This window comes from Maniola jurtina, chromosome 5, assembly GCF_905333055.1.
Source record: "Maniola jurtina chromosome 5, ilManJurt1.1, whole genome shotgun sequence".
NCBI lineage: Eukaryota > Metazoa > Arthropoda > Insecta > Lepidoptera > Nymphalidae > Maniola > Maniola jurtina.
In genome coordinates this window covers 5,265,780-5,289,353 of record NC_060033.1, presented here as the reverse complement: position 1 = coordinate 5,289,353, position 23,574 = coordinate 5,265,780, and the positions used below count along the sequence as shown (strand labels likewise).

The 23,574-nt window shown below is 36.0% G+C and overlaps 1 protein-coding gene and 1 long non-coding RNA gene across 6 annotated transcripts in view; one reads left to right on the top strand and one right to left on the bottom strand.

Moving 5' to 3' along the window:
* LOC123865117 (Down syndrome cell adhesion molecule-like protein Dscam2) overlaps positions 1-13,268 on the top strand; it is an 80,725-nt gene extending 67,457 nt beyond the window's left edge. For 4 of the 5 annotated variants that reach the window (XR_006795906.1, XR_006795904.1, XR_006795907.1 and 1 more), the window contains 6 exons: positions 371-488; positions 1,495-1,649; positions 2,326-2,439; positions 8,675-8,755; positions 12,071-12,166; positions 12,973-13,268. Coding sequence is in view for 1 of the 5 variants with exons in the window: in XM_045905967.1 (XP_045761923.1) it covers positions 371-488; positions 1,495-1,649; positions 2,326-2,439; positions 8,675-8,755; positions 12,071-12,099 (497 nt within the window). In the remaining 4 variants the exon portion in view is untranslated. Of the gene's footprint in view, positions 1-370; positions 489-1,494; positions 1,650-2,325; positions 2,440-8,674; positions 8,756-12,070; positions 12,639-12,972 lie in introns of those variants that run through there. The other variant, XM_045905967.1, reaches the window with a different exon arrangement.
* An 87-nt stretch (positions 13,269-13,355) lies between these two features.
* On the bottom strand, positions 13,356-21,323 carry LOC123865119. Its single transcript, XR_006795909.1, has 2 exons — positions 21,089-21,323; positions 13,356-13,882 (listed from the first exon to the last, which is right to left on the bottom strand). It is a non-coding gene; the product is annotated as an uncharacterized LOC123865119 (long non-coding RNA).
* Positions 21,324-23,574: the final 2,251 nt, after the last annotated feature.

Below are 23,574 nucleotides of genomic sequence, written 5' to 3'. Positions count from 1 at the left end.
ACTTTCGTACTAGATACTACCCATGTTACCACTTAAAAACGTACATAGGTAGAGCTTGTCTATTTTGAAATGACGCGCCCACCACCGCAATTTACACATCTAGGTGCCCACGCACTTGAACTGAACTGCAGCTGAACTGCGCGTCCGCGCGTACCGCGTAGCGCGTCACTGCCGCGCGTCGCGGCTGGAGAGGATATCGTGCGGGGCGCTGCCGCGACGCGCAGTTCAGCTGCAGTTCAGTTCGAGTGCGTGGGCACCTTAAGTCAACAAAATTATGTAGTGGGGCGCGTCATTTCAAAATAGACAAGCTCTACACGCGAATGAAGTTGTAAGCATCAGCTAGGAATTTAACATCTTTTTTATTTTGTAGAGGAAATAGGTCCACCTTCGGAATTTTTCGACCTGAACATGTTGGTGATAATCTGCAGTAGTATACTCCTCGTCATTTGTCTTCTGGCCTTCATTTGTATACTGTTTAGAAGACATAGGTAAGATTTTACTAAACCATTTTCTTAAACAGACAAGTGTAAATTAAAAATTTATAACACCCCCGACAGTTGAAGGTTACAGTAACTAGAAAAGAGCTGATAACTTTCAAACGGCTGAACCGATTTTCTTGGATTATAGCTAAGAACACTCTTAATCAAGCCACTTTTCAAAAAAAAGAAACTAAATTAAAATCGGTTTATTAGTTTAGGAGCTACAATGCCACAGATACACCCCACTTGTTGGGTCGGGGGTTAATAAATTGCAAACAATGCAAAAGTCAAGGTGGCTTTGTCCTTAAATAAATTGAATCAAAATTAATTCTCTGTAAACTTTTTCCGTAGCCGATTTAAAAGGTAAACCCGAAGGTTGTCGGCGCTTTGCAAAGTTTGGTTTTCCATTTATTACGCTTTCAATTTTAGTTCGCGATAAAAACGACGGATGCGCCATGCATACAGCGTACTTATAGGTACCTACTTAAGTTTACAGCGAGGTTTCAGTTTTTGTTCAGTTAACCTTTTAAGTGAGCTAAAGGAAAGTAGTTAATTACAATAATATTAATAGTAGTAAGTAGGAAAGAAGTTAGTTTTAATACCTATAATACCTATATTATTACAAAAAATGTATTGTACCATAGGAAGTCAGCTATATTATGTTTTGAAAATCACTATGATAGGTACTTTAAATGTTTCAAATACGCTCCAAAAGTTCCTACCCACGGATCTAAAAGATTTTTTTGCATAGATTTTCTTAGTTAAAGATCTGGAGATTGACTCCCGAGAGAGCAAAGAGTTCCCACGAGATTTTTTAAAACCTAAATCCACTCGGACAAAGTTGCGGTCTTCATCTAGTGCTTCTACCTTTACGTTACAGGTATATTCATACAAAATCTAACCATAAAAAGTTTTTTTCTCAATTCTCCCTCGTAAAAAGTATCTGAAGCAATAAATTATATTTTACCTGCCTGTACTTTACCTTCCTACAAAAATTTTATGTCCTTCGATTTAGGCAAAATTACTCGTCCCAATATCGTCACTCCATCGCCGAGGAGGTTAAATCTCGCAACGAGAGTGTGGCCTCGCATTCGGAACATAAAGAGCGTTACGCGCACACTCCTCGCATATACACGTCCCCCGTCCACCCGAGGAAGAGCGGTAAAAATGGTAAGTGGATTTCATACTGGTGGTAATAAAGAGGTAAGTAGATGGGTAGTTATATTTTTACAAGCTTATGAGGATCTACGTTTTGAGTTTATATGTTGTAAAGCCCTCTCTACACTCGAGCGAATATGCACGCGACGTACGCGACCAAATATATGAGCGTCGCAGTCTTTTGTCGCGGTCACGACGCGGCTAACAAAATTGACATCAAACGACGGACGCGGACGCCGTGCCGCGACGCACGAACATGTAACCATGAAATCATACACACTATTATTTCGCTGTATTCGCAAGCTTATACTTTGATTTGAGTTATTGATAGATAGATAAATGGATAGATAGATAGAACACTTTATTGCACACAAAAACACATGAAAAGGAACACGACACGGAAAGAAGAAAACAGAAAAAACAATTGTTTGCCAAGGCGGCCTTATTGCTTGGAGCAATTTTTATGATCTTTGTTGATGCGATTTTGACCCTAACTTTTGCACCCTTGTTTTTAAGCTTTGAGCCATGGGTGAAACTTTTCAAGTAAGAGCGATTGACGAGCGAGCGAGCGACGCACTCATTCGATCCGAGTGCATGAAAATAATATCTGTACGTCATCCGTGACAATATATCGGATCTGCAAATATCTAATAAGGTGCAATATTGATAGGATTTCCTTTTTGTCCAGAAATGTTCGAGATTAGTCCATACGCTGAATTTGCGCTTGGATTCAGAACATTTGACCACGTGGAGAACCAAGACCTGCCAAGTAGACTGCCTAACAGACCAAGATTTGATACTGGTAAGTAAAAAGTATCAGTACAGAGTACTACGGAGTACGGAGTAAAGACACATTTTCGCATTTATAATAATAAAATACGGTGTTATAGTCTGTAATGGATGTTTGGTAACCTTTTGATACAAATAATTTGATTTGTTAGGTATCAACCCGATGTCTTAGAATCGTCTCCTCTAAATATGCAAGTTTATTTTACAAAGCTCAAGCAAACTACATCAAAGCGTCCTGGGCTCAATTCAATCAAATGCCATATAATTGGAGAGTAGGTACCCAGCCGCTGCAACTCCGGGGTTGGTCCAGTAATAAATATTGCGGTCGGGTTTCATATTTCAAAGGAAACGTGATCCCTTTTGTCGATAGCACGTACAAGCTTTGCATCCCTCCTGGAAGTGGACGTTATATCAAATATCAGTGTTGCTATACTGAAATATTCGATAGTGTTGTTGTTGATTCGGCATATCAGAATAAATGATAAAACATTTTCCTGTTTTCATCATTTCCAGGATTTTATTACAACCCAGACAATGCACAATTTTTAGGGTTCCGTACCTCAGAAGGAAAAACGGAACCCTTACGGAAATGGGAATGGAACGGAACCACTTTGTTGTCAATCTGTCTGTCCGTCCGTCCGCCGTGTCAAGAAAACCTATAGGGTACTTCCCGTTGACCTAGATTCATGGAATTTTGCAGGTAGATAGGTCTCACCGTTGACCGAGAATCATGAAAGGCAGGTAGGTAGGTCTCATAGCATAAGTAAAGGAATAAGTCTGAAAATCGTGAATTTGTCTTTACATCACAGAAAAAAAATTAAAATGTGTTTTAATTTTCAAAGTAAGAGAACTATACCAAGTGGGGTATCATATGAAAGGGCTTTACATTTACATTCTAAAACAGATTTTTAGTTATTTTTAAGCATGATAGCTTTCGTATATTTTTTCCAAATCTTGCGGCGGATTTTTCAGTCACTTTTATGGAACCGATTTTTATGAAACATAATATCGCGTCAAATGCGAAGTTTCATAAAAATCGATATGTGAAATTTTGGTTTCATCTTCTAAATTCTGATGTTGTAGGGATATTGCTCACCTAATAACGATAACGATCTGTCATCCCGGTACTAAAATAGTTTCATATAATATATAGGGTACCAAGTAATAGACTTTTGCATTGCAAAACTACTTAATCCTGGTACTACTGGGTAAGATATTCGTGTGTTGTGTATGTACAGGTATATACCTACCATAGTGAGGATGTAAGATTTCTTGAGTAATCATTCTGAATTCATATTATAGGCTTAGAATGTTGTATTTTAGCTATATTTATATTTTAATCTTAAATTGTTTTTATTTATTTACCTACTGGTACCTGTATTCATCTATTCAATGTATACCTCACTGAGCCTAATTCAATCAAATACCAAGTTATTGGAGTTGGAGTTGGAGTGCATCTACAAATTCTCAGTAGTCATGCATGAAGCTTGTATAGAGCAATCAATTTCGCCCGTTTGCGGCCTGGCTTAATATATCAAAGGAAATGTACCTTATCAATGGCTACTCGGCTCATATAATGCTATGATCACTTATCCTTATATAGTAACTCATATTTTAATACCTGATGAAAAGGATCGTCCGTTTGTTTTAGAAAATTGTTGTGTTTAAAAAATACTGAACCAGCTTCATAAAACCTTGGCTATATGGTATATTTGATGATTTACTTAATTCTTTTGTACGATAATGTACGATAACTGAATTAAATTAGCATTTCTACAAAGAACATTATGAAAGAAATAGCAACAATATCCATAGACCTGTTATTTTAATATCGTTTAGAGATTGTGTTCAATAGCCACAAGTGAAGGTTACAGTAACTAGAAAAGAGCTGATAACTTTCAAACGGCTGAACCGATTTTCTTGGATTATAGCTAAGAACACTCTCGATCAAGCTACCTTTCAAACAAAAAAACTAAATTAAAATCGGTTCATTAGCTTAGGAGCTACGATGCCACAGACAGATACACAGATACACACGTCAAATTTATAACACCCCTCTTTTTGGGTCGGGGGTTAAAAACAAGATTCCTATAATACATTCGAACTTCGAAGCCTGGGCAAGTCATGCAAAGGCCATGCAATAAATTGCGATGAACACAAAAATATAATCGTATCTAGTGAAACGTAACTCTATGAAATTTTATTTAAATTAACAATAACAGAAATGGCTTGCGAGCTGCGCTCCATATATTGGGAAAGCTTACAATTTAAATGTGAGAGGAATATAAATTTTTAATTTAATATTTTAACGGAATAATTTAAATCGCCTATTAAATTAATGAGGTCACTTATGGAATAATTACCGAACGAGTGATGTATATAAATTATAAATACAAATGTACGAAATAATTTATATTTTATATACTCATCACATGGGAACGCAAGGAAAATAAACGTCGTGCTACAATTTAAAAGCTGGTCAAGTGTGTGTCAGAACACGCATTTTGTAGGGTTCTGTAGTCATACTAGTTGTTACAAATTCTGAGTCATCATTTCGAAAACTGTCGTTTTTTTTAAACTACCTAAGAAACTTACGATAGTTAAAAAAAATACATATTCGACAAGGATCACTCGAGGTACCTACCCAACATTTTTTTTGAGGTACCCTAATCTTTTAAATGTATAAATATACATTAGTAGCAGTTATACGTTTTTATGGAACTGTACTAAGTTTCCAGCCTACTTTTTTATTTCGGCAATTCATAGTGTTCCACGGGATTTTTAAACCTCAATCCACGCAGACGAAGTCACAGGCATCACCTAGTAGTTAGTTCTCTATAAACAAGAATTATTTTTTTATACTAATTCTACTATGGATAAATTTTTATTGCACAGTTTTATAATAACAGATCTTATGAGCTACGAAACAAAGTTTAAAATAAAACATAATATGAACACTTTGATACTACATTTCATGCTTTTGTTTCCAATAATTGAATTTGCAAGGCATTTATTTTTTCATTCAATTGCTTTAATTTTGATATTCATGCAAAAAGTGATATTTTTATGCACATGAAATGGGGCAAAAACATTTTATTTTATGGCAACTGTGTTTTATAAAAGGTTTACGATTGCTGTTTGACCTTCATAACCCTTCAATGGTGAATAATAGAGCTTGGCTCAAAGAAAAATTCAAAATCAATTTTGAAAGCTTTGACTTGTCCATACTATTACGTTGTTATTCCGTCGAAATCACAGAAAACTCTGTGGTCGAAATTAGTAATTGATGTTTTGACTGCTTCCAACTTCTAATAATGATTATTCTAACTCAACAGTTAGAATTTTACAAACACTTGTAAGGTTTGGAGCACAGTCATTGTGGTATTAAGTTTAAATCCGCGTGGGTTTAAGTTTAAAACTCCCTCGAGAACTCTTTGATTTTCCGGGATAAAAAGTAGCTTATGTCACTCTCCAGATCTTTAACTATACCTGTCCAAAAATTCACATCAATCCGTTACGACGTGATTGAAGGACAGACCAACAAACAAATGTCTTCGTTCTTATTTACCTCATTAGCAATCAGAGAGTCAGCTGCATCAGTTACGGTGGGTGCAGTAGTTGAGAGTATCGAATATCAAATTACAAAAGCTAATAGAATAGTCAATATGAATATTTTATAAAAGTTTGATTTGTAGTATTTTGTTTTCTTGGCGATAATAACTGTTCATGGCAGCGTCTGCTTATCGCTTTGTTCATTTCCATACAGATTATGTAAACTGCCCTCATTTATTGATAAAATCTTTATGTACCTACCCACCCTGCCTTTATAAAGCTGTCAACAAAAGCAATTCCAAAAGTTTCGTTTATCCTATCGCAAGTTCGATTGGCCACGAGATAAGCGTGCCCTTCTAATTTATTCAACTTTTTTGGTCATCATTAAATCCATCGCTCACTACTTAACACAGATCTCCTCTCAGGGTTTGCCCCATAATTCATCACGCTAGCCAAGTGTGGTTTAGCAGACTTCACACACCTTTGAAAATATTATGGAGAACTCTCGGGCATGCGGGTTTTTCTCGTGATATTTTCTTTCACAGTTAAATGAAGTGATATTCAATTGCATAAAATGCAATATTAGCGGAGCAGAAGTGCGTGCCCCGAGATCAAAGCCTTGAACATCCGAATAGACCGTCTTCAACACTAGGTCACAGATTTCTAAACTATCACCTTAGTCTTAATTCTTGATCATTATAATGTGATACAGTAAACAACAAGTGTAAATTAAAAATTTATAACACCCCCGACAAATAAAGGTTACAGTAACTAGAAAATAGCTGATAACTTTTAAACGGCTGAACCAATTTTTTTGGATTATAGCTAAGAACACTCTCGATCAAGCCACCTTTCAAACAAAAAAAAGTAAATTAAAATCGGTTCATTCGTTTAGGCGCTACGATGCCACAGACAGATACACAGATACACAGATACACAGATACACAGATACACACGTCAAACTTATAACACCCCTCTTTTTGGGTCGGGGGTTAAAAAGAATTTAAAAAAATCAGTTTGACGTATTTTTGCATAAATTCGTTCATTCATTTGAGGCATAAATGCCTGCAAACTCATATTTATTTAGCCATGCATTGTATGATACCCATGCAACTGGGTCGAACTATCTGCAAATAAAATCATCGAATTAATCGTGGGATGTACCCGTGTAGTACATAACATTATATCATGTAATGTAAGATAACATTATAATATTTTATCGCTAGTTTCCTAGCTCCACATTTCACGAGCGCACCAGCCATCCTGTATCACCATCAATCTTGATCTAATTTAATAAAATTAATGACTCCGTTGTTCTATTTAGTTTAGCTTCGGGTTTTCGAACAAAGTCTGGGTAATCCACATAGAGTTATAAGCCATAGAGATGCCAGAGATAGAACCATAGAGATTGATTGTATATCAGGCATCAAAAAAACGTCCCCACCTAATAATTGCAAAGCCTGGAACTTTAAAAACTTAAAAAAAAAATAGTTAATGTAATATTCGCTGATATTTAAAAAACAAAAATGAGATTAGTACATCTGGTTTTGCTTGTTTCACGTTCCACCATATTGAAGATGTTTATTCTGTTAGGACAACAATAACAAAAGGGAAGACTCTTTATGAAAATTTAATCTGGAGGTAAGGTTATATGATATAAGATAGATAGATAGGTAGCTTATTTTAAAATACATGATCTGAATAAAATATTAAAAGATTATACGATGAAGACAACAACCTAATATGAAATGAAATTACTGTTGGGGTTTAATTGGAAATGGCTATCCTAGCAATAATAAGGCTAGCTTTTATGTTTGAGTGGTTTTGGTTTTTAAAGACACCGCACCGTTAATATTTTACACAATCCATTTAAGGAAAACCTACGACCTAGAGGCTTACTAATAGGGTTCCATTGGCATCCTTCGGGTACGGAACCCTAAAATCAGATTCAGGAGTAATTCACTGAGTGATAAAAAGCACGATGATTTTTCTAATCTACCAGTCACGTTGAAGCCGTTTTATGATTATCTCCGCCTCTATTACACGACAACTCTCTGGTTAGTTCACTTATTTTCCGTCGCTGAAAAAAAACTGATTGATCATTGTTGCGAATTACTTTGTTACGATCGAACGATCGTAGTGGTTTTTTATTGGGGCCAGTGATTGGCAGTTTTTTTGTACATATTTCGCACTTTTTGTATTTGTTTTGCTCAAATACTGAAATCAGATTTTTTTGTGATCAAACATAGATTACTGTAGTATAGGCACAAAATTTGGCTAATTCTGTCAATCACTAAACTAAATTGACTAATTTAAATCTTGCGCTATGTTTTTCCGGAGGAAGCAATACGAAAGGGATAGCAATGAACCAGTCCTATTAATTTCGTTTATTTTAGAAGTTGTGAACATACTGAATTAGCCACAATAATTTTGTTTTACAAGGGCATGATTTAAATCGAAAAGCTTAATTATAATAAATGGATATTTTAACTCGATCCATTTATAACAAACCTCACCCTAAACTTCATTTCGCAGAGAGGTGCCACATCCCATAATATCTAGAGGTGGTGATATTCAATACTCCTCAGCTCAATAGTTTGACAGTTCTTTTAGGCGGTATCGAAACGAACCCAACTCCACTTCCATGCATACCATGCATAGTTAGAAAGTGACCTAACAGAGATGCTTTGTTTCAGAGACCAGTTTTCAGACACGAGTCTCAGAGTCAGATGATAGTGACAGCACGTCCAAAGCTACAGTCTCAGGGATGCCTAGACGTAAGTATCTGCTTGATAGGGAACTCATACTTCTATACAGCGTGTAGAAGGCCAGCAAAAACTTAGTGCTATGATTATACTACCCTAACACAATCACAATTTACCAATAAAACCATTTGCCTTATTACTTATACCTACTTGTAGTTTTAGTGATTTAGTATTTTCCAAACCCGCAATGTAAAGCAAGCAAAACTTGGGATCAATGCTCCGCATACGACGCGCCTTTGACACCGTAATACCTATCTACGCAACGTTTATTGACCTCTAGCGTCAGTCAGATGTTTTATTTGCATTTTTTTCATCGTGTCTTATTGAAAAACATTATAATAATTTATTTAAAACTATTTATCACGCTGGCACCATGGCCCATGTCACATACCGAAATAGCCTGCCAGTCTAGGGCGAAGCCTCGAGATTTTGTTGCAAGATCACGTTAAAATCAATCTAATTAAATTCGTTCAAACATTACGTTAATACAAAGTTTATTTAATCGCTTTGACCTCATTCCCGGGACATATTGAACTTGGCGGTCTGCCAGTAGGTAGGCAGGGTGCCTACCTACATAGACCTAGACGAGTCTAACTCAATGCTAATGTATCGCGTGATGTGAATACAAATCTGAGACTTTAAGCAACCACGAATGGGTAAAAGTTTAAAATAATTTAAAAAATATGTTTATCTAATCTTGAATACATATCATCAAAAATTGTGAGACTGACAGGAATTTAAACTGCATCCAGTTCCTTTATTTATGTGCCTTAATCCTGAAAAATTCGTATTAGGCATAGCGTGAACGTTGGCCTATGTTGTGTTGCCGTGAAATGTTAAGGTGTGGAATACCTACCCTTCCAGCGTCAGTGTTTCCTGCCACGTACATAGCCTAAATATCTTCAAGGCAAGAGTAAATAGGCATTTTCTAGGCAAACCATTAACTTAGATCTCATTTAGATTGTCATCAAACACAAACCTATCACGCAATAAAAGAAACTATAGAGATTTAAATGAATGAAACATGAATAAAAGAACTAAATATAACTTAACTTCTGGAACTTTTATCTAAATTTTATTTTAGCTAAACTAACGCTTTTATTTTCCAGTTCAAAGCCATCCTGTAAATATTTTGTATTCGAAATACATCAAAGATTAGATGATTATAAGCTGGAGGTGTCCATTGAACCATGTGTAGATACTACCTACTGGCAGTACGCCAACACCAATATATGTTCGTGAATGAGGTCAGAGAGATTAAATGAAATATCTAGATAGACCTCCGATAAGATCTTTTACTATGGTCCCAGACTTAGCAACGTTGGTTTTTCTCAAGCATTAAATCTTTTAAGTTGCTAAGTAAGTTATCGACACATTACAGATAGATTTATAACGTTAAAATCGTTATACTTACTTAAAATATGTGTTTTAACTATAATAGGTAATCAATAGGTGTATATTTTGATCTATCTAACTTCTTATGAGTTTGTGTGTATGTATCAGAACTTTGTTTATTTTCATATGACGAAACTCCAAAATCTACAGTTTTGCTGCAGTTGTCATACTATAACTATTGTAATCCAGACTAAAATCCATACTAATATTACAAACTACCGCTCCTATAACTAGTTATAGGAGCGGACTGAAAACCGAAAGGTCGGCGGTTCAAACCCCACCCGTTGCACTATTGTCGTACCCACTCCTGGCACAAGCTTTACGCTTAATTGGAGGGGAAAAGGGGAATATTAGTCAGCATAATAAACTTGGCTAATATTCTTTATTTAAAAAAAAAAAATACGAAAGTGTGTCTGTCTGTCTGTCGATCTGCTAGCTCTTCACGGCCCATCCTTTAAACCGATTTATATGCGTACAGATATAGCATGCATCCCGGAAACTGTAATAGACAACTTTTTATCCCGGAAAATCAAAGAGCTCCAACGGGATTTTCAAAAAACCTAAATCCACGCAAACAAAGTAGCTGGCATCATCTATTATTTTAAAATACTCGTACAAGTAGTCCGCCTGCTCAACTTAAGAAAAAATATACTTATTATTATAAAAAGTGCATTTTTGTAAAAATTTGCATTGTATATCTTTGTTAGTCCATTAAAAGCTCTCTTAAGGCAAATGTATCGTAAATCTCAGCTGTAGCGGATGCTGAGAACTTAGCTTGATTTATACGAGACCGTTCTACCGAAAGTTAGGCTGTGTATTCATTGCCAGAAGCGACAGCGGAAATGGAATAGGTATTTTTGTTTGTCTTGCAAAATACGAAATGTTCCAAAAATTTATCAACACTAGTCATTTCTTACGTTCGCGTTGTATGATTACCGAGCTTAGAATGGTGCACAAACAAACAAATTGCATTTATTTTTATACGAGGATGGATTGTGAGTAAAAACCTAATAACCGCGACTGCTTCCGCTTTTCCTCATAATGTGTTCTCGGTCTAATTTGAAGAATGAATGACTTACCAGCGCAATAGTTGCACTGCGGAAACTTTTTGTTGACGTAGTTCTGACTTGAAGCAGAAATTACCAAGTCGAGTTACGGAGACTAATTACATACAATAGCAGATTTTGTGCTGCCTCAAATATGTAAAATTATATAACTTTGCTTGCCTAAAACGGAGCTTGAGATTACGTCACAGAGTAAGCATTGTAGTCAAAACTACTTACACACTCAAGTAAAGTTAAGGGTCTGCAAAACAATTAAGGAAAATACCAGAAATTGTACATTTGATACTAGGAAGCTCACGGTTCGGGTTCGTATTAAACTTTGGACCTTCTCAACATTGTTACTCGTATTGAACTATACTTATCCCTACATTTTTAGAATTACTTGGACTAAAAGTGCAAAGAAATCACTACCCATATTATAAATGTGAAAGTGGGTTGATTCTAATGAGCGGGACTTCCTTCTTGGAAGTCGGTTAAAAATAGAAGATTTCTCGCCGTATTTTTAAAAACCTATATCCACGAGGACCAAGTCGCGGGCATCAATTTTCTCAGTATCCTTGCTTGACTTTTTTATGAAATTGGCTACTAAGATCACAGCGTCACTGCTACTTAAGACTTGAAATAAACTGAAAAAAGTATCAAATAATTGTGCAAAGCTATAAACCCTGAAAAACTTTTAGGTACATAATACTTAGCTTTATGTTGATAGACGAAACAAATTTTCATTTTCATCTTAAAATTTTTCCTAAAAAGCAGTACCGACATGATGACGCCATTTTTCATCCGTTCCTCCTAAAAGCACTCTCAAATAGAAATGGAACTTGTTTACAACTGGGACTAGTGTTAATAAATCACAATGTTGTTTCAGGCCACTGCCGAACTCCGCATCACAGATAAAAAACTGCCAGGATTTTGTTTCAATGCAACAGCACTACCAAGGTTTTTTAGATACTTTTTCCGTTAGGCCCTTTTCACATGCGCACGGTCACGGCACGGGCACCGTGCTGTATGAGGTAGTAATGTAAGGTCGCGATCACACCTGCAAGTTTTACTTACGTAACTAACTTACGGCTTTACTAATGTAAACACTAAGAGAGTTAAGTAGTTAATTGTGTATTCTTACAATTTACGTAAGTTGAGAAATTTACTCATGTGAGTAAAGCTTACAAGTGTCATCGCGATCTATGACAGCTTTTGTAAGGCACAGCAACCGTGGCGTAACCGTGTGTAGCCCGTCCTCATCCAGTACAAACACGGTTTCAACGTGGCAACCGTTTTTACAGTAATGTATTGACTTGTATAGAGTTTTACAACAACACGAGCAGATCATGGCACGATAATGTGTTGATTTTCCTAGCAGAAATGCGACCTACTATCATCATCATCATCATCAGCCTGTGGACATCCACTGTTGGACGTAGGCCTTCCCTAAAGATCGCCACCACACCCGGTCCTCAGCCTTCCTCATCCAGCCACTTCCCGCCAGCCGCTTTATATCGTACGCGTCGATCCATCGTGCTGGAGGGCGTCCCACACTATGCTTGCCTAAGCGCGGTCTCCACTCAAGGACTCTCCGGCTCCAACGGCCATCGCCTCTACGACAGGCATGGTCTGCCCACTGCCACGTCAGCTTGCTAATAGTTTAGTTTATGGGATAATTATATTGATAGTAAACAATAATTAATTTAAGTCTTCAATCTGGTACCTCGACAATTGCACGGACGCCGCGCTGTATGGAGGACAATTATATGCATGTGAAAAGGCCCTTAGTCAGTACATGTACTTTTTGCGAATTATTGTATTTATATTATGACGTTAGTTTTAAGGGATTTTAAACCTTTCGTCTCATTTTAATGCCAAATTAAATTTACAAATGCCTACTGTGTATTGTTTTTGACGTCTATTGCGTTAACATAAAGACACAGTATTAAACTCTAATAAATAAATAGGATTGAACAATGTCACATAAAATATTTTTTTATACCAACCAAAGCCAATGTGACATGAAATTGTTATTATTATCGTGAATACAACGTCGCTAATAAAATTATAATTTATTTGGATGATTATTATTTTAGTACATACTAATTATATTTAAGTGGTTAAAAAAATTAAATTTTCTATTATGTTTATTAAAACTGTGAGGTTTTTTGTATTTCATCTGTATTTTTGTTACCAAAAAAATATTGGAACATTTTGAGCGTAATTCACTTGTACCTGAAGAAACAGCTCTTTTTTTTTTGTTATGGTGCATTTATGTTTATGTAGAAAATATTATGTATAGAAATTAAGTGTTTGTTCTCGATAGAATTTTTAAAATTCAGAAAATTACACGTATAACTTACGTAGAGACAGAGGCAAAACATTGTAATTTAATTTTTAATATAAACATTGAAATCATATCAATAAGGAATCTGAAACATTAGTAATTATCTAGTAAAGTAAGCAATGGAGTCTTGTCATTTATCATTAAAACGAGTCTTTTGTGATTTAATTTTTCGAAAGACTATTTTACCCAAAAATCGCTATCGCACGGTGATAGTATTTTACCTTAAAAATATTTATGAGTTCGAAAAATCTTTTCACGAAAGGCAACCAACCCATTTTAGAGTATTAAATATTTACTGTCGAATATCTTTATTGAAAGACTGATAACTCTTCATAGAAGTAAGATCATGTACTTAAGAGGAAAGATAATGCGAATGACATAGACGATTTCACCTTCAAACTAGCAATTTTGACATGTCATGACCCTCTATTGACAATTAATCAAGCAGACATTTCAATCTGCGAAATTTTCGCGGACTTTTAGTATTTTGACGTAGGAGGGTAAAAGATCCAGTACATGAACGAATAAGGACTACCCTGACATTGACCTAAAATTAAGGTATATGAGAATCGTTCTATATATAATTTTTATATTTTGTGTGTCTGTACACAGTAGGTATACACTCTTAAATTATTTAAATATCAAAAAATCAAATAAAATGCGTGGTATTAATTATTATAACTTATTTTATTTAACAAAAGGATAAATTGCCAGTAAATGAACTGGGAATTTCAGTGAATGAACGAACTCTATCTAGTGCATAAACTCTCGATTCCTATTAATAAATAAATTCTTAAATATATTTTCGGCTTGGAATTCAAAAAAAATTGTCAGATTTTCACAGTTTTTGACTTATTGTATATTTTTTTCTACATTTTGCGCGATAAATCAAAAACTATTTTACATAATAATAAAAAATAAAACCTGTTTTAGAATGTATAATAGAGCCCTTTCTGTATAATAGAGAAAAACTTAATGCCCATGTTGCACCCAAGTCGCTGGAAGTGCAACATCAGCTGCTGAATGTTTTGAGAGTAGTGAGAACAATATACCGTAACACATGTTATCAGATTTGTTCCTTTGAGCCGAGAAGCCACATGTTCTGATGCTTTTTAGACAATCTAAGATCTCTCATTAAGTGGTCCAAATCATTTTGATTGAATAGTCTAAGTTGAGATGTAAAAGTCACTACATCGTCACTACCTTCTGAAAGTTCTTGAAGTAGATTGGAGGTACTGGGTTGGGGCTGAGGTACAGATTTATCACCAGAAGTCAGAATCGTTCTAATTGTAGACTGCAAGTTACAATAGAGTCGCTTGGAACAATTTTTTTGCTGTTTCTTCTGGTTATATTCACAATGCAGAAATAATAATCATCATGGTGTTTAGATGGTTCGCGCCAAATTATAATACTTTTTTTAGTAAAAGTAGGGTCTATTCTTATTTGCTCATAAACGCAATGAGGAAATACAGCTTCCACATATAAAAATTTGGAGTCCAGGCCTTGCTGTTAGCTGCTAATGGGTTCTCAAAGTAGCCCGAGTATGCTTGTTTTACAAAGTTAGACACACTTGCACGACATTCTTTAATACGTACTCGCCACCAAATGGTACAAAAATGATTGGAATAACTTGCAGATGTTCTTCTTGATGTTAACACCTCGATAAATTTTGGAAATTACTTGTGTGATCTTAATAAAGTGTGAACATACAAAGTGTGAGTATAGTGCAAAATATGGGGGTACCTGTATCTCAAAAACTAGAGCTGCTGTGTAAAAAATTAAAGTAGATCTGAAATCAGCGACGTCAAATTAGTAAGAAACAGTTTCAAAACCTAATAAAACAAAAAAGTTGAATTTTGTATGCCAGTGAAATGATTCGGAATCGGAAGCCACTTTATATATCGCGAAATTTGGAAATGTGGTCAAATTTTCGAAATCCATATTTATCAATGAAAAGCGACATAATTTTGTAAGTAGTACTTACTTACTTCAGTTTACTATTTTTGAACAGTTTCGCAGAGGTACCTACAACAATCGGCCTCATTCAATCAGCCGCCATATTTATAGTAACAGGCAAATAAATACAATTAAGTATTGGAACTACAATACCTATGCTCCTAAATGTATCTTAAAAAACAAGTCTCATTCAGCGTTACAAGTGCAGAAGAGGAAGTAGACAGACAGATTAACATCAGTTCGAACAAGTACTGGGCACAAAAGGAAAGAATGAAAGGAGCTTACCCAGTACATCTTAAAAGATCCGTTACAGATACATGCATCCTGCCATGCCTCACCTATGCCAGCCAAACATGGGTCCAGACAAAGAATATAAAAAGAATAATAGTGACTTGCTAAAGGGCGATGGCAAGGAGCATAACTTAAGGAAAAAATATTCAAAGTGAGAATTGAAGACATAAGAAAAAAGACAAAGCCTACAGACACCTTGAGACATGCCCTAAAACTGAAATGCAAATGGTCATATTGTATCGATTTTTACAGATGAAAGAAGGACAGGAAAAATCTCCCCTTGGCCAGGTCCAGCAGGCAAAAGAAAAATAGGTAGACCGAAGACGCGTTGGTCTAATGCTATTGTGCAAATCGCGAGAGAAAATTAGCTTGATAGTACCAAAGACAGAGAGAAATGGGGATACCCAAGAGGGATCCTTATCCAAGAAAGAAGAATACCAGAATAAATATTTTAAAAAAAATCTAAAGAAAAATTAAACCGACTTCAAAAACCACAAACACTAAAAAGTAAAAATAATTTTAGTGATTGTGGTTTTTGAAGTCGGTTTTATTTTTCTTTTGAAATTTTTTTATTTCACAATTTTTAGTGGCCCCACTGTACATGCCATACCCAGTTAAAACCCTACTGTTTACTAAGATATTATCGAGCATCGATATTAAGATCGCGAGCAATTTGCTCTTATCCATTGAGGAGTTCCGTTCTCCGTCTCGGAAGATATTCATCAGATCTTCATCAAATTTATATGGGACCACCTGCGAAGTATACCCTATCAAACAAAAAAAAATCCAAATTGGTCCAGGCGTCTTTGAGTAATCGGGGAACATACGTTAAAAAAAAAGATACCGAGGAATTCAGAACCTCTTCCTTTTTTTGAAGTCGGTTAAAAATATTTTTTAAATTTTGGTAACAGTTTCCTTTTTGTGATCCCAGGGAGCTTTAAATATCGATTTTGAACCAAATCGGTCAATCAACAAAGAATTTCAAAATGGCGTCGACTTTTTTAAATTTTGGTAACAGTTTCTTATTTTGTGATGCCAGGGAGCTCTAAATATCGATTTTGAACGAAATCGGTCAATTAACAAAGAATTTCAAAATGGCGTCGACTTTTTTAAATTTTGGTAACAGTTTCCTTTTTTGTGATCCCAGGGAGCTCTAAATATCGATTTTGAACGAAATCGGTCAATTAACAAAGAATTTCAAAATGGCGTCGACTTTTTTAAATTTTGGTAACAGTTTCCTTTTTTGTGATGCCAGGGAGCTCTAAATATCGATTTTGAACGAAATCGGTCAATTAACAAAGAATTTCAAAATGGCGTCGACTTTTTTAAATTTTGGTAACAGTTTCCTTTTTTGTGATGCCAGGGAGCTCTAAATATCGATTTTGAACGAAATCGGTCAATTAACAAAGAATTTCAAAATGGCGTCGACTTTTTTAAATTTTGGTAACAGTTTCTTATTTTGTGATCCCAGGGAGCTCTAAATATCGATTTTGAACGAAATCGGTCAATTAACAAATAATTTCAAAATGTCGTCGACTTTTTTAAATTTTGGTAACAGTTTCTTATTTCGTGATCCCAGGGAGCTCTAAATATCGATTTTCAACGAAATCGGTCAATTAACAAAGAATTACAAAATGGCGTCGACTTTTTTAAATTTTGGTAACAGTTTCTTATTTTGTGATCCCAGGGAGCTCTAAATATCGATTTTGAACGAAATCGGTCAATTAACAAAGAATTACAAAATGGTGCCAACTGTTTTAAGTTTTGGTAACAATTTCCTGTTTTGTGATCCTAGGGATCCTCAGATATTGATTTTGAACAAAATCTATGACAGTTCAAGAAAATAGATTGTAAACACTATTTAAATTATTATCATTAACATTAAATTAAATGAAAACACGACGCGCGACGTGTACTGCAGCCCCTGAGCTTGAGCACAGGCCGAACCGGTATAAACCGATTTCTCTCCGTACGCGACGTAGCGCCTGTGCTCACGCACACACGCGCCTCAAGCTTGTAGTAGTGTAGTACCTATCGTAGCGCGCTTATATGAAGCTTTGACTCTGTTCGCTACTCATGTGGTTATACAACGCAATACCAAACTCACAAACACTCGTACAAACATACAGACAAGTATATACTCACACACACTCACACACACACACATGGACGCACGCACACGCACTTTTGAACGGTTTGAACGGAACACGGTTTTGAAATTGAAATTGAAAAAAGTGTAAGAATTTGTAAGAAAATATTTAAAAAAGGTATATCAGCCGGTTTTTTATTCCAGCTCTTAATACATGTAAAAACGTCCAATCTGTTCATTTACTTGAGCCTTTACCCTAGTACCTAATTATATCGACCGCCCCATATCAAAACAAAGTAAATGTCATTTTTCCGAAAATCGTTTTATGTCATAAGCCTAACTTTCATAGTATGTCCCGTTGTATTGTAAGGACACCCACATTAAAGTAAAATTAAAAGCTAGTAAGTCGCTTTGACCATTTTAAAACATAGTAAGTCTATGAACTCGCTAGGTTTTTTATAGATTAATGCGCCTTACTAAGTTTTTCAAAGGAATTAGATTAAATAAAATAAATATCACCCATTATCTAAATACCATGTCAAAACAGTAAATACTTAATAATGCATTAAAACTTAAAAGTAAGATAGGAAAAGTCAAAAGGAGTTCTGACCTCTACATGTCAACTGTTAAATATGGTTTGCAAGGGAAATACTTTGCATACTTACATAATGTTTTTAGGGTTCCATATCTCAAAAGGAAACACGGGACCCTTATAGGATCACTTTGTTGTCTGTCTTTCTGTCCGTCTGTCCGTCTGTCGTGTCTGTCAAGGAAACCGAAAGGGTATTTCCCGTTAACCTAGAATTATGGGCAGGTAGAGAGGTCTCAACTCTCATAGCCCAAGTAAAGGAATAAATCCGAGAACAAATTTCGTGATTCTAGATCAACGGGAAGTACTGTATAGGTTTTCTTGACGGACGGACGGACAAATGGACAGACAACAAAGTGATCCTTTAAGAGCTCCGTTTTTCATTTTGAGGTACAGAACCCTAAAAAAGAAAATGATGCACATGTAATGAATAAATGTGTAGGCCAGTCTTCACACTAAAATATTTAAACCCCTTTAATTTAAAAACTGTCATAGCCTAGTGGTTAGAACGTCCGCCTCCTAATCGAAGGTCGGGGGTTCGATCCTGGAATCACGTTCTACTAACTTTTCAGTTATGTGCGTTTTAAGCAATTTAATATCACTTGCTTTAACGGCGAAGGAAAACATCGTGAGGAAACCTGCATACCTGCAAGTTTTCCGTGTTCTCAAAGGTGTGTTCCTAAACTTCTCTTGAATTTAAACCACTTACTAGGTTTTGATCTGAGAAAGAAATTTGACATTAATTGACAAAATTGAGAGACCTAAGCTTGTATAAGAACACAGAAGTGTCATAATTCGTGTTCACTTTGCCTAACGTCTCTCGGAGAGCAGAGAGAGATTTAAACTGTTTCTTATAATCATTGGCCATATTTCAAATGCGAAAGTGTGTTTGTTGGTTTAATATTCAATCACGCTACAACGGAGCAACCAGTCGACGTGGTTTTTTGCATGGATACATTTAAAGACCTTGAGAGTGACATCTCTCTCCGCATCGTATTCTTTATTGCTGAGGGTTGTGACCTCTTTCCATTATTCCTACATCTAATGGTAGGTTTTCTTGGGATGCGGTGAGTTCAAAGAGCCTACGGAACTCGACTAGAAAAACGAGATTTTGACTCTTAGGTTTAACGGTTATGAATTAGTTATTATTATCAGTGATAAAATTGATTAGGGCTGCCAGGTAAAATGACATTTATCTCGGAAAATCAAAGAGTTTCCACGAGATTTTTTCCAAGTTTGCGCTACTAAGTACATATATTATGAAGAGGAAAGGTTTGTTTGTTTGTTATCGATAAACTCTGAAACTACTGAACTACTTGCACTAAAGACATAATCATCAACATCAACCGACAGACGTCCACAGTGAACATAGGTCTTTAATAGGGTCTTCCACATGCTACGGGTTTGCGCCGCCTGAATCTTTGCGCTTGCGCTTGACGACAATCATGCTTTAAAGAAAGCAATGATGAGGTCCAAGTTGGAGCACGCTTACCTAGAAGATGCCTATTCACTCTTGGCTTGCAGGTATCTAAGGTATATATGGCAGGAAACACGGCCGCCGAAATGGCGTTCCAACCTTTAGGCTCTCCCCATTGCCCGCAGCATGAATCTGAGCTTTCTTATGATGGTTATATTATTATGTACATATAATATCTCATAAGAAATCTCTAACACACAATCCAGCTAAGTAGGTCCAATTTCAAAAAAAGCTAGCTAGCCGACAAATCTAACTCAGTTAGGCAGCCTTCGGGAACCTTCGAGATGTCTCTCGTCCAAAATTCCTCAATGCTTGAAGACCAGTCTTTGAATAGTGAATGATGTCAGTGATGAAAAATGGATCCGAAATATAGGTCTTTTTTGTACACAGGAAATGCCTGACGCATACCCCTCCGGCATGTGGGGCTTGCACCAAACTTGCACTACTACGAAATCCATTTCGGAACACGGCACCCGGAACGAGGCGCGCTATCTCCTAAAAAACATAGGTATAATACCTATTTAGAACACTTACTATCTGTCATCATAATCTATGACAACCTCCGAGTATTTACCTGGTAAAACCGTGACTTTAGAATAAATTTTAGTATATAAGCAGGCTTCATTTAGAAATGAAAAAATCCCTATTTTATTTTTCAACGATTATAAACACAACTTTCATTCAAAAATAATAAGCTTAAATTCATTTTAAATAATATTTTGCGACGAAATGACGCGCACAGTCCTTCCGCCATGACAGTCCAGTGGACACTGAATTCCATAGAGCGCCTGCAAGAAAATAAATAGCACAGGAAGTTTTTTGGTTAGTTTTAGATTATTTAAGAAATGAAAAACATTTAGTATAAAACTAACAGTTCGAATTGATTGTTAAACCTAAACATATCATTTTCTGGAGGTTGGCTTCAAAGCATCAAGATGTTAAAGTAAATTTTTACAGAACAAGTTGCGAACAGCAATGTTTTCAACTTGTTTTTTTTATTTATTGGGATAATGTATACTAAATTAAAAGAGGCCCTTATAATCTTCACAAACTGAAGTTTTTAATTGCATGTATTTAATAGCTGTTAATGCTTTAGAAAAATAAACAATTTACTTCAAAGTACAGCATTTTTGCGATTTGTCAAATAGCAATTACCTTAATGCCAAGTCTTTGTGCCAAATCCCTGTTGTATTATACTGAAGTAGAACTTTGTCATTGTTAATTTTACCGAGATTTCTCTCGCAATCCGTTGTAATGGATACATTTTCTCCTTTGACAAAGTTGCATCTACGTCTTCGTGTAACTTCGTAAAGTCAGATACTTTGTTATTATCTTAACTTAATATTATTGTCGTCATTATTTATGGAACGTCAAATAAAAATACATGTTTGAAGAATTTCGTGTTTTATTGATATTATTGACCGTAGATCCGTAGACCCTAATAAATTAGATCTTTAAGGTTTTAGCACTAAGATTTTATTTTACGAGTACAAACTGCGTGCGATACGAAAGTTACGGAAATGACGAACCAATTGCGGGGCAGCATAGACAGTAGACACCCTGCCGTTGCTTCTTACAAATAAAATAGAAACTGTCCATGTAATCATCATCATCATCTCCACCCAATGCCCTTCCCACTACTGGGCATGAGTCTCCATATAGAACTATAAGGTTCACGCCAGAGTTCATAACGCTGACCAAATGTGAATTGGCAGACTTTATACACCTTTGAGGACTTGCGGGGAACTCTCAAGCATGTAGGTTTCCTCAAGATGTTTTCCTTCACTGTTAAAGCAAGTAATATTAATTGATTGGTTGAAACGCACATAACTCCGAAAAGTTAGAGGTCCAGAGTCCGGAATCGAACCCCGGACCCCTCGAATCCCGGTCGAAGTCTCAACCACTAGGCTATCACCGCTAATGCATATAAAATAGTATAGTATAGTGTCCGGCAAGCAACTTGGACCTGAAGCAGCGTTTTGGGAGAAAATTGGCGAATCCGGGAAGCGAAAGTCGACGTATCAACCAATCCTGTACACTCGCGCCGACTGATCAACCAATCACGCGCACGCGCCATTCGCCAGCTAATTGCGTCAATACTCAAGATGTTTGCCGGGCACTATCACACTAATATTATAAAGGCGAAAGTTTGTATGTGTGTGTGTGTGTGTGTATGTTTGTTACTCCTTCACGCAAAAACTACTGCACGGATTTGGCTGAAATTTGGAATGGAGATAGATAATATCCTGGATTAGCACATAGGCTACTTTTTATCCCGGAAAATCTAAGAGTTCCTACGGGATTTCGAAAAACCTAAATCCACGCGGGCGCAGTCGCGGGCGTCGGCTAGTAAAATATATGATCACACTAATATTATAAAGGCGAAAGTTTGTGTGTGTGTGTGTGTGTGTGTGTGTGTGTGTGTGTGTGTGTGTGTGTGTGTGTGTTTGTTACTCCTTCACGCAAAAACTACTGGACGGATTTGGCTGAAATTTAGAATGAAGATAGATAATCTCCTGGATTAGCACATAGGCTACTTTTTATCCCGGAAAATCAAAGAGTTCCCACGGGATTTCAAAAAACCTAAATCCACGCGGGCGAAGTCGCGGGCATCGGCTAGTTCGTAATAAAATTCAAAATAATAGTATAGTAAAATAAATGATTATTAATACAATTAATAAAAACATTAAATAATGTGTAAAGTTTTTTTGTAACCCCTCGGGCATTAAAGCGGAAAGGTTCACACCAGGCAATAATAAATCATCCACAACACGCTCCCAGAATTAATGTAACATTGTTTTTATTGCCCTAACTTTTAATTGTAAAGGTTCTTCACATTAGGTGCAAATAATGCTGCGGTTACTAAGCCATGTATGTTCCCAATAGATCTAAATTGTTCCAACTAAATTATTGTAATAGGTAGTATGAGTCAGAACAATCCTTCATATATAGCAAAATCTATGGACTTATTTTAATAGTACACTAGTAACTTTAAAACCAATTATAGTAATTATTTAATGTTGAAATTAAAAGTTTGAATTACGCTTGCTTTGAAGTCAGAAAACCCACTATGTGTGAGCCTACATCTGTATGTTTGCACATAATTTTTATCTCAATCGCGGAAGACCAACGTGTACTATTACATCTAGATTCTAGACGAAAAACTCAGCCGACTAAGTTTTTAGCCTGTTGGCCCGTAAAAGCATGAGTAGCAATAGAATAGAGATTGAGTGATGGGATTACTTGTATCCTATTGTTTCTATTAGCGTCTCCTAAGCTGCAACGTAGATTATTATTATTATACTATATATAGCTCGATTACCACTGACTGACTGACTCATTGACATAATTGTTCTCCTAGAAAGAGAAAGAAAATGATATAGTGATGTAGGGGAGATGTGTTCGGATTCGGGAACCCTCTGGGGAAAAATTATGACATTTTGGAAAAACAAGATGGCGGCCGACGTGATTTTTGCAGCTCCGTTGTTTTCCAACCGATTTCGTTGAATTTTGCAATATTTGAAGAAAATAGTAAACGATTAATGGGAAATGTCAAAAAAATTGAAAAAACAAGATGGCGGCCGAACCGTAGCGTTTTCAAAATTTTCATTTTTCGACCTCGAACCGCGGCGCCACAGATC